Source organism: Pinus tabuliformis, chromosome X (genome assembly GCF_031772625.1).
Source record: "Pinus tabuliformis cultivar Carrire ecotype Pingquan chromosome X, CPIR1, whole genome shotgun sequence".
Lineage (NCBI taxonomy): Eukaryota > Viridiplantae > Streptophyta > Pinopsida > Pinales > Pinaceae > Pinus > Pinus tabuliformis.
This window is the reverse complement of record NC_142308.1, coordinates 47777498-47796817: the sequence shown is the minus strand read 5'-3', so window position 1 is coordinate 47796817 and position 19320 is coordinate 47777498. Positions and strand designations below refer to the sequence as shown.

At 39.1% G+C, this 19320-nt stretch overlaps 1 protein-coding gene and 2 pseudogenes across 2 annotated transcripts; all 3 read right to left on the bottom strand.

The window, feature by feature from the left end:
• Nucleotides 1-8924: 8924 nt before the first annotated feature.
• On the bottom strand, nucleotides 8925-10483 carry LOC149138255 (putative clathrin assembly protein At2g25430 pseudogene; annotated as a pseudogene). The gene is made up of 2 exons (XR_016265038.1): nucleotides 10098-10483; nucleotides 8925-9645 (listed from the first exon to the last, which is right to left on the bottom strand). The product of XR_016265038.1 is annotated as a putative clathrin assembly protein At2g25430 pseudogene (transcript).
• Nucleotides 10484-12161: 1678 nt separating this feature from the next.
• LOC149138254 (putative clathrin assembly protein At2g25430 pseudogene) lies at nucleotides 12162-12629 on the bottom strand (annotated as a pseudogene).
• A 2744-nt stretch (nucleotides 12630-15373) lies between these two features.
• On the bottom strand, nucleotides 15374-18638 carry LOC149138253 (vacuolar cation/proton exchanger 1a-like). The gene is made up of 5 exons (XM_089448655.1): nucleotides 18321-18638; nucleotides 16333-17982; nucleotides 16001-16097; nucleotides 15816-15901; nucleotides 15374-15664 (listed from the first exon to the last, which is right to left on the bottom strand). Exons 2-5 carry the CDS (start codon nucleotides 16417-16419, stop codon nucleotides 15659-15661), a joined length of 276 nt encoding a protein of 91 aa, XP_089304781.1. The 5' UTR covers nucleotides 16420-17982; nucleotides 18321-18638; the 3' UTR covers nucleotides 15374-15658.
• Nucleotides 18639-19320: the final 682 nt, after the last annotated feature.

The window sequence follows — 19320 nt, the reverse complement described above, 5'->3', positions numbered from 1 at the left end:
ACCAAGGGGTCATAAGGCCAAGTTCTTCTCCATGTCGCTCACCCATCAAAGGATGGCACATGGAGGATGTGTGTGGACTACAAGGCACTCAACAAAATAATGGTGATCCCTCACATTGATGATTTATTAGACCAATTGAAAAATGTTGTCTATTTCACAAAACTAGACTTGCGCAGTGTCTACCACCAGGTCAGGATTGCAGAACAGGATGTATGGAAGACTAAATTCAAGACAAAACAAGGGTTGTTTGAATGGTTGGTGATGCCATTCAAACTGTGCAATGCTTTGACCACATTCATGAGGGTGATGGATGACATTTTTGTATTTGTTATCTTGATGACATTCTTATTTTCAGTAGAACATGGTAAGATCATGTGAATCATGTTAAAATGTTGCTTGGTGTTTTGCAAAAAGAAAAATTGTATGTCAAAATGTCTAAGTGTGAGTTTGGTAATACCTCTTTGGTTTACTTGGGTCACATTTTTGGAGGTGGACAATTAAAAATAGATCCTTCTAAAGTTGATGTGTGATGAGCCCCAAAAATGCACAATTATTTGGGCTCATTCAACCTCCTCATTTGGCTTAGTCCACCATTCTCATTTGTTTATTGCATGTTTTCGATTATTTTTATGTTAATAGAGTGAATTTGGTTAGTCATTATGCCAACAAGTCTAATGGGTGCTTTGTGTAGCCTTGTTGGTCAACTTGGAGACAAAATGGAAGGTCTTAATGTGCACTTGGCAGCCAAATTCGTGGGAGAAAAAGCTAGAGGATTTGTAGGAAGGTGTCCCCCTCATTTATGGGCCCTTACCTCGAATTCTCCACCATCAGCTCGGAGTTCAAGGGCCACTGAATCAATCAGCTCAAGGGCAGCCAAGCAAGTCAAGTTGGACTGTTGTTAACTACAAGTCTTGGGCAGCCAAGTCCCTAACTTTTAGGAGGACTGTTGGGTCCTCAAATTGTATAAATAAAAAGGCTTGGGGCCTCATTTTGGTTAGCTAGTTGGTAGTCATTTTTGGTAGCTAGTAGTTAGTCATTTCGTAGCAGCTAGTTAGTCAATTTGGTTTTTGCTCTTTGTAAGCCAGTTTTGGCATGACATTAGACTTTTGATTATGAATAAAAGCAAGCAGTTTGGATCAGATGAGTTTTTAAAGGAGCCTAAAGCTCTCGGGGTTGGGCCCAACCTGAGAGCTCAGGCCTCCTTCCTTTGTATCAATATTGTTCCTTTCGCATTTCGTTTCCATTTCCCTTTACATGCATTCGAGTATAGCTGCTGATTTGGATTTCCTGTAGAAGTCAAACAGATTGGTTTTATCAGTTAGAATTGTTGTAGTTGTTTGGAAGTAGGCTGAGGCATTACTTAGATCCATTCATGCACTTTTATATTTAGCATTACTTCTTCATTCCACTGCCATGCATGAGTTTCCTTCACAATTTATATTGTTGTTCATTGATTTTATGTCACAGGTCGCTTAGGTTAATGCATTTTCGGTTTGGTAACAGTCACAAGCATTTGTTTCATCTACACTGCTTTCTCTTGTTCCATCACTTCGTCCTCCACCTTGATCACACCTGCAAACACATCTTTGACCTCTGCTCCGCTTTGTCATCTCCCAAAGTCTTTCACTCCTCACGTACTTCCATTCTCTAGCCCTTTCGTTGACCTAGCCTCTATCTTCCAACCTACTCCCTACATTCACTCCCTATCCCCATTCCTCTACTTCTACAGCCATCACCAGCCTCATTCCTACCTTACACATCTCCCCCTACCATTTCATCACTCCTCCATCACACCAAACACTCACGGTAGGTCATCCTGTAGCCGTTTGTAGACATCCTGTAGAAACCAGAGTATCCTGTAGGATCCCCTGCAGACATCCTGTAGGAGGCCACTCTCTCGGTTGCTGAGCATCTGAATGCGAGGAACCTCTATGGATGGATGCTAAGGATCCCTAGGGACCTCTCCTAGCCTCCCCAACCTATCCCACGCTTTCCTTCCTTCTCCATCCCATCTGCACAACCAAACCCTAGTTAGCACAAAATCACAATCATTCCATTCACTTAAAGGAAAAATACAAAAACATGTCTTTTATGATGCAAGCAGCTTAGATCCATGCATTTTCACTTATTAGAGGTAACAGCAGCATTGGTAGAGGTTTCATTCATATTCTTTGCATTGTAGAGGTTAAACTAGTTAAAATAGGGTTTCCTAGGTTTACATGCTTTGATTTGCTTTCAGTCCATTTTGTCAAGTAGAGTAGTTTTCCTTTGAGAATAGCTTTCGTCCATCAATTAGCAAGCTTCTTCTGAGAGCCTATAGAAGTTGGCTTGAGCCCTAGCGGACTTGTGCCAGCTGACCAAGTGACAGCTGCGACAAGAGCTAGTACTTGTGCATATAGCACCGTCGCTTCCAAGTTTGTACGAACTACCGGGTTGATAAAATTAAGAGACAGGAAGCCCCAGGAGTTGTAGCATTATTGCTACAATACTGGAGCTCACCAATGTGATTGTGAAGTGGCCTAAACCCACCAATGTTACAGAGGTTTGTAGTTTTTTGGGTGCAGTATAATACTGGAGAATATTCATTGCCAACTTCTTTGTCATTGCATCCCCCTTGCATGCATTAATGAGTGTGAAGCAAACCTTTCAGTGGGGAGGAAAGCAGTAGAAATCCTTTGATACACTGAAAGAGAAGATCAATATTACACCTGTTTTGGCCTTACCTAACCTCCAACAACCTTTTGAGATCGAGAAAGTTGCCATCACGTACGTCATGGGAGTTTTGTTTATGCAACTGAGGAAACTTGTATGTTACCATTCATAGACATTCTCTCAAGCCGTTGTGAACTATCCCACCTATGACGAGGAGTTGTATGTCTTGGTCCAAAGCGTGAAGAAGTGGAAGCACTATTTGATTGGAAAGGACCATTATTCACACCGATCACCATCCCTTGCAGTACTTCCAATCACAAACCAAGCTTCAACAAGCACGTCATTTTCGGTGGATGGGTTTCCTTCAACAGTTTCACCTGATAATAAAGTACAAGAAGGGCACTAGCAACAAAGTGGTAGATATGTTTTATCGCCCTCCTATTTATGCATATATTGTTTTCCAAAATGCCTCTTTATCTTTTGAAAGTTATGCTGAACAATATGTTGATGATGAATATTTTAAGGAGGTTTATGCAAAGCTGACTCATGGATCGAAGGTAGATAATTTCCATTTGCAAGGAAAAATGTTTTACCATCTTGGCAAACTGTGTATCCCCACCAATGAAAGAATACATGTAATCAAAGAAGCACATACCTCTCTTGTGTCGGGTCATTTTGGTGTAGGGAAAACTTTGTGTCATTTGCAGAGGTTTTGTTATTGGCCTCGCATGAAAAACATTGTAGCAAGATATGTAAAGGGATGAGTGTTGTGTTCAGCTTGCAAGCCCACTAATAGAAAATTAGGGCTCTACATACCACTCCCTGTTCTGAGTCACCCATGGGAAAGCGTGTTAATGGATTTTGTTGGCGGTTTTCCTTTGTCTAGGAGAGGTCGTGACTATTTGTATGTCGTTTTGGATTTATTTAGCAAAAAGGTGTGTCTTAATGCATTGTAAAAGGCAAATCACTACAAAGCAGATTGTTCATCTCTTCTTCCAATTTGTATGGGTCACTTTGGGTTTCCCACTTCCATTGTTTCTAATCGAGACTCTCATTTCCTTGAAGATTTCTGGACAATTTTGTGGAGAATGATGGACACCAAGTTGAAGAGGAGTACGGAATTTCATCTGCCGACCAATGGGAAAATAGAGGTTGTCAACCACAAAGTGATACATCTACTCTGAGGCTATTGTGGCAAGCATCCAAAGTTGTGGGGCAGGCAGCTTCCTTATGTACAACATGCATACAACAAGGATGTGCATTCATCCACTTAGAGCTCACCATTCAAGACATGATTTGGATATTTTCCAAGGGATCCCTTAGACATGGTCTTTGGGAGAGATGAAGACTCAAGTGAGCTAAATAACAGGGACAAGGTGTGGAGGTTCATTCAACGAATTCAGATGATTCACTAGGCAGTGTAGGAGTAATTGGAGAAAATTCAAGCTCAATACAAGGCTCGACATGACAAGCACTAGGTTGATCACCAATTCCAGGTTGGAGATAGGGTATGGCTCCACGTCAACAAAGATAGAATGAAGAGAAGGAAAGAAGTTGAAACCATTTCGATATGGCCCATTCATCATATTAGAGAAGATTGGAGACAATGTTTTTCGTCTCGATTTGCCATTATACATGCAAATCTACTCAGTGGTGAACATTGAAAACTTAAAGCTTTATGAGCCTCCTTTGATCATGGACACCGAAGAGGTTGGACAAGTTCCTACAGTGGACAATTTTGCACCTGAATACTTGGACAAGCTACCTAAAGATATCATTCTTAATAGGAAAACTAGGACTTCACGACGATGAGACGTGGAGTACGTTTATATTGGTTTCAAGGGAATGCATCCAAGCAAGGCTCGTTGGATTAAAATGGAGAAAGTGAGGGAGAAATTCCTTCACTTTCCAATTGACTAATAAAGCTTTTGTGGCCCAAAAGTTCATTAGTGGGGATCCAAGAGGACCCTAAAAGGACAAATTTTCAAAGTCCTGAAAGCATAGCAAAACCAGTCTCCAATTGAAGAGCTTGTCGTTATAACCCAATGATTTTTTTTAGAAACAACTAAATTTCTTGCAGGCAGGACCCACAGGGACACTTGGCATGTTTATGCCAGTAGCATTGATGCTGACAGCATTCGTAGGAATGATGACGTCAGCAAGGTGACATGGTCGTACGGGTGAAGGAGAGCCAACCAGAGTGTGACATGTGGCAGTGGATGTCAACATCCCAATCAGTTGTACAGACCAATCAAAGCGTGACATGTGGCAAACCAATCAACATCTCCAGATTCTGTTGAAGAGGTGAAAAATTGCAGTGTTTCGGTCACTGACGGTGACCAAATTGGCACCTGTTTAAAATGTCTAGTAACCCCCAAAATTGTTGGCGAGAAAAAGGGTCTTTATGGACAAATTGAATTAAAAATTAAAATTAAATCTGGCCGTTGTCGGGCAGGCAGTCAAACTCCACCAGTCAAACCCGGCTAGGCTGACGATGGTTACACAATATTTAAATCACGAACATATATATATATATATAACACCATACGGTTGGGGGAAGACCATTGGAGGTCAAACCATAATGGATTTTGTTGCCACATAAAAATTAAACATCGACCGGTGGGCAGGTCCAGGGTTGAACCCGCAACCCCCGGCCCACTAGCGGCCTATTTTGGTTGCCTTGACCGTCGTGTCTGGTGCCTGGTTTTTAAAACTCTGCCTATTTAAACCAAACCCAATGCGATGTGCGGGGAGGGTGCGACCTACGGAACCCGACATTCATTTCCTACAGAACTCGGAGCCGAACCACACCCCACCTGGGCACGAATTTCAAGAAAGATTCCAAAGAATCTTGGAGGGAATATTCGGTATAGAATCTTGCAGGGAATCTAGAGGTCACCAGCACAGAACTGGGTCGACTTTATCATCATTTTTCACGATTTTTCGTTAGGAATCCAACCATGCAGTCTGTTTTTCAGTAGGGGTCTACATTTTCAATCCATCCCCGAAAGTGGAGATATAAGGTGTCATTTTGTAATTTCTTGTAATTTGATTGTGCTATCAATTAATGATAGAGTCCTCCGCACATTGAGTAGGGCCCGAAGACATAACCCACACTGGGTGAACTCCATTATCAAGTTGTTTGTGTGCCTTTGATCTCATGGTTGTTTTTTATTTCCACTTCTTTTATGTGTATGTCATTTGGTTACATCGTCTTTGAAATGCAATTTTGTATGCATCATTGAAATAAAAGATCTGGATCATTATGAGATGTTAGTTTTTTAAGTGTTTTTCAAGTTTGTGTTTTTTGTTTCTCTTTGCAATGTTTTTCTGTAATGGAATTTTCAATTTTTTTGCGAAGTTAAAAAATAATAATAATATTAATATTTTGGAGTTAGGATTTTTATATATTCATGTATCGTTAATTAATACTACAATATACATAAAATAATTGTCACTAAAAAATAATAATTTTGAACAATTGACAAAAAAATACACATTCTGTAGGTAGATATAACTAGCATTTGCATCAGATGTTGCAAAGGAAACGCCGTAAGGCATAAATTTAAATGGTCATTGAAAAGAAGATAAAGCATAGATTTATCCTATGAATTAACTGTGAGCTTCCCCAGGCACTAAAAGTTGTAGGGAGGACAAAGGCAGGGTGTATTGATCCACTACAGTGGAAATGGACCGCTCAGAGACTGCGAAATGACCATAGCCTCGATGCTTGTCTAAGCTTGAGTTACAATGCACTAGGTAAGGAGACTATTCATTTGCAATTATTCTTTCTATGCATGGCTGCAACATTTGCAGAACACCAAATTATTCATGCCAACCATGTGATTCCATTGTGGGTGGGAGAAGGGTTGTTGGCAAGAAAAGATCACCATCAACTTAGCTACAACCCATCCGCACTGGGAGGGGTTTATCTCAACCTTTTGGCAGATCGTTGTTTGATTGACAGGTATTTGAAAAAGAGGAAATGGGTGAGTAGCCACAGGTTGGAAAACAACGCAGCTACTCCCTTTTGATTTTTTGGTGTGTTCACATGGATGTCAATGTGTGCTTTTATGCGATTAAGGAGGATACTAGATCTTGATCATCACAACTCTAAAAATATGGTGAAGCAAAGTTGTCAATATGGTCAATGGAATTTTTAATATCAACGTTCTTTGTCACATGGTAACTGGTATTGTAGGCTTATTTCGCGCTCTGCTTTGGACATTCTTTTCTGTCTACTATATTTTTCCCTGGCTTGGGTTAGCCATTTCTCTTTGCTCTGATTTTTTTTATTTTTTTGAGGGTTTGCTATGTTCTTCTTTGCCATTTCTCTTCCTTTATGCAAAGTAATTCCATGCATCTCAAATTAAATTTGAATCTCATATAGGACCTTTTCCTTCATTATTCATCTTTGCCATTTCTTTCATGAGAAGAATATACTTCATTTTTGCAGCATAGATGGTTGCAAGTCTATCATACTCGGTAAGTTCACATCATATAGAAACCATGGCACTCACTACAGCAATATAGAAATGAGCAACAACACAAGTTCATTTTGACAAATCAATTGATCTGTCATACAAAGGCCGCAGAGATGGAAAAAGAATGTGTCAACAAAAGATAATGTGGCACAGAGTTGTATCCTTTCCAAATTCTACTCTAACAAATCACCACATCATGACAAACAAATGTTAAGTTACTACCCGAAGTTGGAACAATGATAAAGCAAATATATAAATATATAATAAAAACTGCATACTATTACTTGAACAGTAGATATACATACAACAGCTAGCAAACTGTAAAGGTTTTCCAAGGACAAAAACTATCCTCTATCAAAGGGATAGTATCTGGGAACAGAACGAAGTGACAAAAAAATTCATTAGAACCACATGTTTTACTACAATCCTGAAATAAATTACTAGAATCCTGAACTAAAGAATACAATGTCACAATTTTTCTTGCATACTGTAATGCTCTCAGATAGTTAGTCTAGAAAACGACATAACATAGATAAGAATCAATTTTCAATACCTCTGGAAGATGCCCTTGAAGCATGGGAAGATTGCATAGGACCTGTCATCGGTGGGGCTTGTGAGTCTGCAACCCAACTCGGCGATGTTCCAGAGACAGGTATTTGAAAAAGAGGAAATGGGCGAGTAGCCACAGGTTGGAAAACAACGCAAGTACTCCCTTTTGAGTTTTTGGTGTGTTTACATGGATGTAAAAGTATGTGTGTTTTTATGCGATAGAGGAGGATACTAGATCTTGATCATCACCTGTTGCAAACAACTCTAAAAATATGGTGAAGCAAAGTTGTCCATATGGTCAATGGAATTTTTAATTCTTTAATATCAGCGTTCTCTGTCACATGGTAACTGGTATTGTAGACTTATTTTGCACTCTTCTTTGGACATTCTTTTTCTGTCAACTATATTTTTTCCTGGCTTGGGTTAGTCATTACTCTTTGCTCTGATTTTTTTAATTTTTTTTAGGGTTTGCTCTGTTCTTCTCTACCATTTCTCTTCCCTTATGCAAATTAATTCCATGCATCTCAAATTAAATTTGAATCTTATATAGGACCTTTTCCTTCATTATTCATCTTTGCCATTTCTTTCACGATTGAGATATGACTGAGTGAATGAGAAATTTGCAGTGCTGAAACAAGAAAAATGGGTCAACCATAGAGTGGGTAATCATCATGATTTGCAATGGGTACCCCACAATTCTTCTATCAGGTGTGTATCTCAATCACAAATCCCTTCCTCTTCTGCAATGCTATTTTGCTAGAAACGAAACAATCTTGCATACAGATCACAGACTTTTCCAACTCCTGAACCCTCAGTTCAAACTTTGACAGCAAGTCCATCTGCAGTGCAAAGCTTATTTGTAAGAGTTCCACCTTGTGATTTAATACAAGAAGTCTACCAACAATAAAGCAGTTGGATTTCTCGGCAGACCACCAATCCAGGTTCTTGGCGTTTTAGGTGTTCAATATGCTACTTATGATTTCTTGAAAGTGCACTACTAAATTTATCCAGATTGAAGGCGTTGCTATAATTAAGGGTTGATTTCTGCCAAATAAGCAGCTTGTCCTTCTATGTAGATCATGGTGGTAGTTATCTAGGCTGTACATGTTTTCAGAAATGAAGAATATACTTCATTTTTGCAGCATAGATGGTTGCAAGTCTATCATAATCGGTAAGTTCACATCATATAGCAACCATGGCACTCACTACAACAGTGTAGAAATGAGCAACAACACGAGTTCATTTTGACAAATCAACTGATCTTTCATCGAGATACAGGTAATATGTGCGTACAAATGCGGAATAGTCCCAAGCATTTGAGTGTGAATCATCTCTAAAATCAGACAGATTGAGCAGGCGTGCACCACGCCTCATTCCCTGAAGAACTTCCCGCTCAAAACTTGGATCACCGTCCTGAAATAGCCTATGAATGAGCATCAGCGCCTTCATTGCCACTATCCAATTGTGCGTTTTGCTGATCCTCTTGGACAGACTGTGGACACAAGCACTAACATAACCCCTGGAATAAGAGGTGAGGTGAAAAATTTCATACACATATTTTTCATCTATAGGTACTTCATCATGACTTGTTGCCATTACAATGGCAGCATCCAGATCCGGCGCATTGTTGCTTGCAACCTTTGCTATACTAATACTCGTCTGGTCCTTCACAGCACCAAGAGCTTTCCTTAGCTTACTTGGAGCCATTCGCAAATCTCAAAAAGCACAATTAACCTTAACAAAGGTTTGATCTCAAAAAAGGCAATTCAAGCTCTAAAAAAACCAAATTTCTACCAACGGGACCTAATCTCCCTACTGCACTTTTCACGGTCTAAATTCCCCAAATAATGACAAAATGTATGGCTAACGGCAAACTTGCCGATTTCACCACCCTGGAACACCACCAGCCAAATCTCTCCACGAGAAGCGATGCCGGGGACCTCAAAGACACGGATTAAACCTGTTATAAAAGCAGCCGACGTCAAAGGCCACAAATTACCGGCGAATATCCTCCACAGCTGGGGTTTCAGCTCAATTAGGTATATCAATTGCAAAATTTCAAAAAAATCCAAACCTACGTAACGCAAATAACAGCTAAATCAGAGAAGATATCCAAAACATATGAGAAAGATGACAATATCCTCGCTTGAAATTAAAGCAAACAAAATCTCTGCAAGATTTTAAAAATGCAACAAAATCCATTATCAAAAAGCAGAACACGGATCTCCAATAAAAAAGATAAAATTTCACTAAATAATCCTATACATCGCACATCTATAAATACAAGAGTACAGCTTCCATCTCGAAAATGAAGATCGAATCGCCGGATCTAAGATTTGAGCAAAATTTTCATCCAAAACATAAATCAAGCCACCTGTCTTTATAAAACTTTACAGAATCTCTCAAAAATACCTGGACAGCGGCCGATATAAATGGATCCTTTGACGCCGGTTCGAATCCTCCTCTCGCCAATCTCCAGCAAAGCTATAAACCATTGAGAAAATCCTCTTCTTCAAATATGAATCCATCTTATATTGTCGTAGAGGAAGAACTTTGATTGAACATTTTAAAAGCCATGGACGGAGACGGCCGACCTACAGAGCACAAAATCCATCCATCTTACCAATGAAAAATGCTTGGATCCACTACCGCGACAAATTTGCTGGAATTTGATGGATTTTGGAATGCAAAATAAAATTTGATGATTTTTGGAATCCTCTTCTGCATTATTTCATAGTCTGAGATTGACGGTGAGCTCCTACTTGAAGATGCCCTTGAAGCATGGGCAGATTGCATAGGCCCTGTCATCGGCAGGGCTTGTGAGTTTGCAACCCAACTTGGCGGCGTTCCAGAGACAGGTATTTGAAAAAGAAGAAATGGGAAGTGCTTTCCTCGGTGCTGGAAGTCCTTGAATTGCAGAACAACCCCAGGACCTGCAGGCAGGAAAAGAAACAGAGAATTACCAGATTCCATGCATCTCAAATTAAATTTGAATCTTATATAGGACCTTTTCCTTCATTATTCATCTTTGCCATTTCTTTCACGATTGAGATATGACTGAGTGAATGAGAAATTTGCAGTGCTGAAACAGGAAAAATGGGTCAACCATAGAGTGGGTAATCATCATCATTTGGAGTGGGTACCCCACAATTCTGCTATCAGGTGTGTATCTCAATCGCAAATCCCTTCCTCTTCTGCAATGCTATTTTGCTGGAAACGAAACAATCTTGCATACAGATCACAGACTTTTCCAGCTCCTGAACCCTCAGTTAAACCATTGAGAAAATCCTCTTCTTCAAATATGAATCCACATTATATTGTCGTAGAGGAAGAACTTTGATTGAACATTTTAAAAGCCATGGACGGAGACGGCCGACCTACAGAGCACAAAATCCATCCATCTTACCAATGAAAAATGCTTGGATCTACTACCGCGACAAATTTGCTGGAATTTGATGGATTTTGGAATGCAAAATAAAATTTGATGATTTTTGGAATCCTCTTCTGCATTATTTCATAGTCTGAGATTGACGGTGAGATCCTACTTGAAGATGCCCCTGAAGCATGGGCAAATTGCATAGGCCCTGTCATCAGCAGGGCTTGTGAGTTTGCAACCCAACTCGGCGGTGTTCCAGAGACAGGTATTTGAAAAAGAAGAAATGGGAAACGCTTTCCTCGGTGCTGGAAGTCCTTGAATTGCAAAACAACCCCAGGACCTGCAGGCAGGAAAAGAAACAGAGAATTACCCGATTCCATGCATCTCAAATTAAATTTGAATCTTATATAGGACCTTTTCCTTCATTATTCATCTTTGCCATTTCTTTCACGATTGAGATATGACTGAGTGAATGAGAAATTTGCAGTGCTGAAATAAGAAAAATGGGTCAACCATAGAGTTGGTAATCATCATCATTTGGAGTGGGTACCCCACAATTCTGCTATCAGGTGTGTAGCTCAATCGCAAATCCCTTCCTCTTCTGCAATGCTATTTTGCTAGAAACGAAACAATCTTGCATACAGATCACAGACTTTTCCAGCTCCTGAACCCTCAGTTCAAACTTTAACAGCAAGTCCATCTGCAGTGCAAAGCTTATTTGTAGGAGTTCCACCTTGTGATTTAATACAAGAAGTCTACCAACAATAAAGCAGTTGGATTTCTCGGCAGACCACCAGTCCAGGTTCTTGGCGTTTTAGCTGTTCAATATGCTACTTATGATTTCTTGAAAGTGCACTACCTAATTTATCCAGATTGAAGGCGTTGCCATAATTAAGGGTTGATTTCTGCCAAATAAGCAGCTTGTCCTTCTATGTAGACCATGGTGGTAGTTATGTAGGCTGTACATGTTTTCATAAATGAAGAATATACTTCATTTTTGCAGCATAGATGGTTGCAAGTCTATCATAATCTGTAAGTTCACATCATATAGCAACCATGGCACTCACTACAGCAGTGTAGAAATGAGCAACAACACGAGTTCATTTTGACAAATCAACTGATCTTTCATCGAGATACAAGGCATATGTGCGTACAAATGCGGAATATTCCCAAGCATTTGAGTGTGAATCATCTCTAAAATCAGACAGATTGAGCAGGCGTGCACCACGCCTCATTCCCTGAAGAACTTCCCGCTCAAAACTTGGATCACCGTCCTGAAATAGCCTATGAATGAGCATCAGCGCCTTCATTGCCACTATCCAATTGTGTGTTTTGTTGATCCTCTTGGACAGACTGTGGACACAAGCACTAACATAACCCCTGGAATAAGAGGTGAGGTGCAAAATTTCATACACATATTTTTCATCTATAGGTACTTCATCATGACTTGTTGCCTTTACAATGGCAACATCTAGATCCGGCGCATTGTTGCTTGCAACCTTTGCTATACTAATACTCGTCTGGTCCTTCACAGCACCGAGAGCTTTCCTTAGCTTACTTGGAGCCATTCGCAAATCTCAAAAAGCACAATTAACCTTAACAAAGGTTTGATCTCAAAAAAGGCAATTCAAGCTCAGAAAAAACCAAATTTCTACCAACGGGACCTAATCTCCCTACTGCACTTTTCACGGTCTAAATTCCCCAAATAATGACAAAATGTATGGCTAACGGCAAACTTGCCGATTTCACCGCCCTGGAACACCACCAGCCAAATCTCTCCACGAGAAGCGATGCCGGGGACCTCAAAGACACGGATTAAACCCTGTTATAAAAGTAGCCGACGTCAAAGGCCACAAATTACCGGCGAATATCCTCCACAGCTGGGGTTTCAGCTCAATTAGGTATATCAATTGCAAAATTTGAAAAAAATCCAAACCTACGTAACCCAAATAACAGCTAAATCAGAGAAGATATCCAAAACATATGAGAAAGATGACAATATCCTCGCTTGAAATTAAAGCAAACAAAATCTCTGCAAGATTTTAAAAATGCAACAAAATCCATTATCAAAAAGCAGAACACGGATCTCCAATAAAAAAGATAAAATTTCACTAAATAATCCTATACATCGCACATCTATAAATACAAGAGTACAGCTTCCATCTTGAAATGAAGATCGAATCGCCGAATCTAAGATTTGAGCAAAATTTTCCTCCAAAACATAAATCAGGCCACCTGACTTTCAAAAACTTTACAGAATCTCTCAAAAATACTTGGACAGCGGCCGATATAAATGGATCCTTTGACGCCGGTTCGAATCCTCCTCTCGCCAATCTCCAGCAAAGCTATAAACCATTGAGAAAATCCTCTTCTTCAAATATGAATCCACATTATATTGTCGTAGAGGAAGAACTTTGATTGAACATTTTAAAAGCCATGGACGGAGACGGCCGACCTACAGAGCACAAAATCCATCCATCTTACCAATGAAAAATGCTTGGATCCACTACCGCGACAAATTTGCTGGAAATTGATGGATTTTGGAATGCAAAATAAAATTTGATGATTTTTGGAATCCTCTTCTGCATTATTTCATAGTCTGAGATTGACGGTGAGCTCCTACTTGAAGATGCCCCTGAAGCATGGGCAAATTGCATAGGCCCTGTCATCGGCAGGGCTTGTGAGTTTGCAACCCAACTCGGCGGTGTTCCAGAGACAGGTATTTGAAAAAGAAGAAATGGGAAGTGCTTTCCTCGGTGCTGTAAGTCCTTGAATTGCAGAACAACCACAGGACCTGCAGGCAGGAAAAGAAACAGAGAATTACCAGATTAAAGAAAACAAGAAAACAAAAGAATGTTCAGATACCTAATGTGTAAATCGCTACAAGACGGCTAACCCATCAACAAAAATTAAGCTTACTTGCACCCTGTGAAACTAGATTCTGGATGGTATTCGGTAGCAGTAGTTGGCAGTAGCAGTGGATAAGCAAGACGCATAGACCGGTACACTGCAACGTCGTGGCCAAGAGGCAATAACTGCCACCCAAGAGGCAACCCTAGCTGAGTTAGGGTTTTGCAGAGCGTTTTCACAGAGCATGGCATCGAACACCCTAGATGAGTTAGGGTTTTGCAGAGCTTTTTCACAGAGCTTGGCATCGAACAACTGAGTTATTTCTGTTAATGAAAAGGCTTAGGGTTAGATGCACCCAGCGGAGCCACCGAACCGAGAACCGAGTTGTTACAGGTAATGAACAGTCTCAGGGTTAGATGCACCTAGTGGAGCCACTGAACCGATTTAATTGCCTTGATAGCATCTAACGGTGGAAAAACATTTAATCGTCTAACAACGCATCTAATGGTCAAGATTATGACAGAAAGGCAATTGGGGAGGTTGATTTCAGAGGGGAACGCCTTATGGCGTAAAAATAAATAAATAATAACCACCATACAATAAATCAATAATAGTTCACTACATTTGTCATAATTCCCGGTAAAATATCACATTATTCTTATAAAATAAAATAAACATGTAAATTAATAATTAAATACTTTTAAACAAATATCGATCGCATTTAATTTATTGATAATCATTATCATTAAATACGGCTTCCTCATTGCATTTATAATTTCCATCTACCATAAATCTGGCCATGAACTTTTTATTCGTTGATAACTTTAATTTGGAATGAAAATTGGACTGTTAGCATTAATACTGGCCATGAATTTTTTAGGAAAATCCTATTTCCACCACTATAGGATCATTAATGCGCTCTTACATGCGCGGGAGATAGACTTTTATAACACGCGCAGGGGTAACACGCCGTTTTTATTTTTATTATCTAGTTATAAACGTCTATCTCCCGCGCATGTAAGAACGCATTAATGATCCTATAGTGGTGGAAATAGGATTTTCCAATTTTTTATTCGTTGATAACGTTAATTTGTAATGAAAATTGGACTGTTAGCACTAATATTGTGTGGTGGGAGGACCGAAACCCGAGTGGGACTATTCACATTAACATTGGTTTGCGAATAAGGGTTTAATTGTTATCATTGACATTAAACACCAATGTATATTTTCAATGGGTAGGTTTAGTTACCAGGTAGTTTTCCCATCCATGGAATTTGAAATGGGGATAAGTTCAAGTACGGTATATAAATTGCATTTCAAAATTTATAAAAGTTATGGTTGGGGCTCATCCTGAATAGTTTTGAGGCCTTTCCTCTTTCATTTATATATATATAATTGATTGACAAACGGACAAACACTTTTGAGACATGAGGCGTTGTTTTGATCCCTAACAGAAACAACAGAACGAACAATATGCCAGCATCTTTATTTTTCCCGAAAAAGGTGAACATCATGGGTTTGTCGGAGCCATGACGGTACAAAGAACAAACTACAAAGTTCTGTGGAGCCATGACTGTACAAAGAACAAACTATAAATCTTGCAACAGCGGTTTTTTAATAAAAAGAATACTTCGGATTGCTTTATTGAAATAATCAGTGTGAAGGAGAGGATTTCTCATTCCACACGTATGAAAACTATGCCCATTTGCCAGAACCATACGCCAATTTCCTGTCTCCTTATCCGTTTCTAGAACTGTGAAACGCACATTTGCATAATATTAGCGAAAAATTTCAATGTCACAGACGAAATGAGATTTCTATTTCATATTAGGCAATTATCTATTTATTTAAATGAGCAGTGGGTTTCGAAGTGATAAGGACATATTTTAATTGGTAGAACTTGCCTGTTTAGCAGGCATGGGATTTGTTTTTGTCACAACTCTTTTATCCAGGATTGGAGTGTTTACAGCATGATGGTGATGACGATGTCCTGCACACAATGTATTAAATAAATGTATTAGAAATGAAGAAACCCATATTGCAAATCATTTGATTAAGATATTGATAATACCTCAAACCAAATCCCTACCCTTTGTGAGCGGTGTTTGCAACAGAAAGAAGCACGATCCAATGACAAAGTAACAGAGCAGCAGCACTAAACCCTTCATGTAGTTTGAAGTTCCATCCTGTACAAAAATCAATTACATGATACAAATAAAAGCAGAGTGGACATGTATTTAAATGCTATAACAAAAAATAAACATACAGCTATCTTAACCTTTGGATTCTTTACAAATCAGGGGGTTATGATGAATCTAATGAGTCTAGATTTGTCTATTATCACCTACGACAAATGATGAATGAAATAAGTTTCTGGATATCATAACATTGCAATAGGGGGCCAGAGTCCAAAGTTCAAACCTGTAAGATACATGCTGTTATTAGTACAGTGGCAAATAGAGCAACAGTCTCCAGGATATGAAAATCCAAATCCATGGGTTTTCCCATAATCCATGCATCTCAAATTAAATTTGAATCTTATATAGGACCTTTTCTTTCATTATTCATCTTTGCCATTTCTTTCACGATTGAGATATGACTGAGTGAATGAGAAATTTGCAGTGCTGAAACAAGAAAAATGGGTCAACCATAGAGTGGGTAATCATCATCATTTGGAGTGGGTACCCCACAATTCTGCTATCAGGTGTGTATCTCAATCGCATATCCCTTCCTCTTCTGCAATGCTATTTTGCTGGAAACGAAACAATCTTGCATACAGATCACAGACTTTTCCAGCTCCTGAACCCTCAGTTCAAAATTTAACAGCAAGTCCATCTGCAGTGCAAAGCTTATTTGTAGGAGTTCCACCTTGTGATTTAATACAAGAAGTCTACCAACAATAAAGCAGTTGGATTACTCGGCAGACCACCAGTCCAGGTTCTTGGCGTTTTAGGTGTTCAATATGCTACTTATGATTTCTTGAAAGTGCACTACCTAATTTATCCAGATTGAAGGCGTTGCTATAATTAAGGGTTGATTTCTTCCCAATAAGCAGCTTGTCCTTCTATGTAGACCATGGTGGTAGTTATCTAGGCTGTACATGTTTTCAGAAATGAAGAATATACTTCATTTTTGCAGCATAGATGGTTGCAAGTCTATCATAATCGGTAAGTTCACATCATATAGCAACCATGGCACTCACTACAGCAGTGTAGAAATGAGCAACAACACGAGTTCATTTTGACAAATCAACTGATATTTCATCGAGATACAGGGCATATGTGCGTACAAATGCGGAATAGTCCCAAGCATTTGAGTGTGAATCATCTCTAAAATCAGACAGATTGAGCAGGCGTGCACCACGCCTCATTCCCTGAAGAACTTACCGCTCAAAACTTGGATCACCGTCCTGAAATAGCCTATGAATGAGCATCAGCGCCTTCATTGCCACTATCCAATTGTGTGTTTTGCTGATCCTCTTGGACAGACTGTGGACACAAGCACTAACATAACCCCTGGAATAAGAGGTGAGGTGCAAAATTTCATACACATATTTTTCATCTATAGGTACTTCATCATGACTTGTTGCCTTTACAATGGCAACATCCAGATCCGGCGCATTGTTGCTTGCAACCTTTGCTATACTAATACTCGTCTGGTCCTTCACAGCACCGAGAGCTTTCCTTACCTTACTTGGAGCCATTCGCAAATCTCAAAAAACACAATTAACCTTAACAAAGGTTTGATCTCAAAAAAGGCAATTCAAGCTCTGAAAAAACCAAATTTCTACCAACGGGACCTAATCTCCCTACTGCACTTTTCACGGTCTAAATTCCCCAAATAATGACAAAATGTATGGCTAACGGCAAACTTGCCGATTTCACCGCCCTGGAACACCACCAGCCAAATCTCTCCACGAGAAGCGATGCCGGGGACCTCAAAGACACGGATTAAACCCTGTTATAAAAGCAGCCGACGTCAAAGGCCACAAATTACCGGCGAATATCCTCCACAGCTGGGGTTTCAGCTCAATTAGGTATATCAATTGCAAAATTTCAAAAAAATCCAAACCTACGTAACCCAAATAATAGCTAAATCAGAGAAGATATCCAAAACATATGAGAAAGATGACAATATCCTCGCTTGAAATTAAAGCAAACAAAATCTCTGCAAGATTTTAAAAATGCAACAAAATCCATTATCAAAAAGCAGAACACGGATCTCCAATAAAAAAGATAAAATTTCACTAAATAATCCTATACATCGCACATCTATAAATACAAGAGTACAGCTTCCATCTCGAAAATGAAGATCGAATCGCCGGATCTAAGATTTGAGCAAAATTTTCCTCCAAAACATAAATCAGGCCACCTGACTTTCAAAAACTTTACAGAATCTCTCAAAAATACCTGGACAGCGGCCGATATAAATGGATCCTTTGACGCCGGTTCGAATCCTCCTCTCGCCAATCTCCAGCAAAGCTATAAACCATTGAGAAAATCCTCTTCTTCAAATATGAATCCACATTATATTGTCGTAGAGGAAGAACTTTGATTGAACATTTTAAAAGCCATGGACGGAGACGGCCGACCTACAGAGCACAAAATCCATCCATCTTACCAATGAAAAATGCTTGGATCCACTACCGCGACAAATTTGCTGGAAACCCAGTGGAGCCACTGAATCGATTTAATTGCCTTGATAGCATCTAACGGTGGAAAAACATTTAATCGTCTAACAACGCATCTAATGGTCAAGATCATGACAGAAAGGCAATTGGGGAGGTTGATTTCAGAGGGGAACGCCTTACGGCGTAATTAAAAAAATACATGTTTTGGACTTTTTAAGCTAAAAATGACATGTCAAATAAATGATTTTTATCTAAAAATTTGAAGAAATAGCAAATTTATAAATTTTAAGTCAAAAACTATAATATTTGATGTTTTTTCCAAAAATAATGATTCACATAAAATATTCAGTAAAAAAACAAAAATTTAATAAAATAATATAAATTAATTAATTAAAAACAAGTCTAATATGGAGCGGTGTTGCTTATACATGCCTCTTATGCAACAAGTAAAAAATAATTGACAACAGAAATTATTGATAGTAGAAGTTATCCATATTAGTTGCTCCAAAGTACAGTGGTATGTCTATCTAAATATTTCCATAGTTTATATGGTCTTCTCCAAAGATTATGTATTGCTAAGAAGAAAGCTATTATAGATATCATTATTCTCAGGGACTTATTGGTAACCATCCAATACATTATAAAAGAAGGCAATCTGAAGGATAACTCCCTCTCCCAGATCATTTATAGAATAAAAGGATTAATGAAGGCATTTCGTTCAAGTGAATCTTACCATATTCTTAGGAACAACAACATTGATGATGATAATGAAGCTAACA

Excerpts from the sequence above, each read along its gene's own strand:
- LOC149138253 (XM_089448655.1), bottom strand. The coding sequence starts at position 16,419 with ATGGGAAAACCCATGGATTTGGATTTTCATATCCTGGAGACTGTTGCT. Across the intron at positions 16,098-16,332 it reads TAACAGCATGTATCTTACAG|GATGGAACTTCAAACTACAT; the intron begins GTTTGAACTTTG and ends ATTTTTGTACAG. Across the intron at positions 15,902-16,000 it reads GCAAACACCGCTCACAAAGG|GACATCGTCATCACCATCAT; the intron begins GTAGGGATTTGG and ends CATTGTGTGCAG.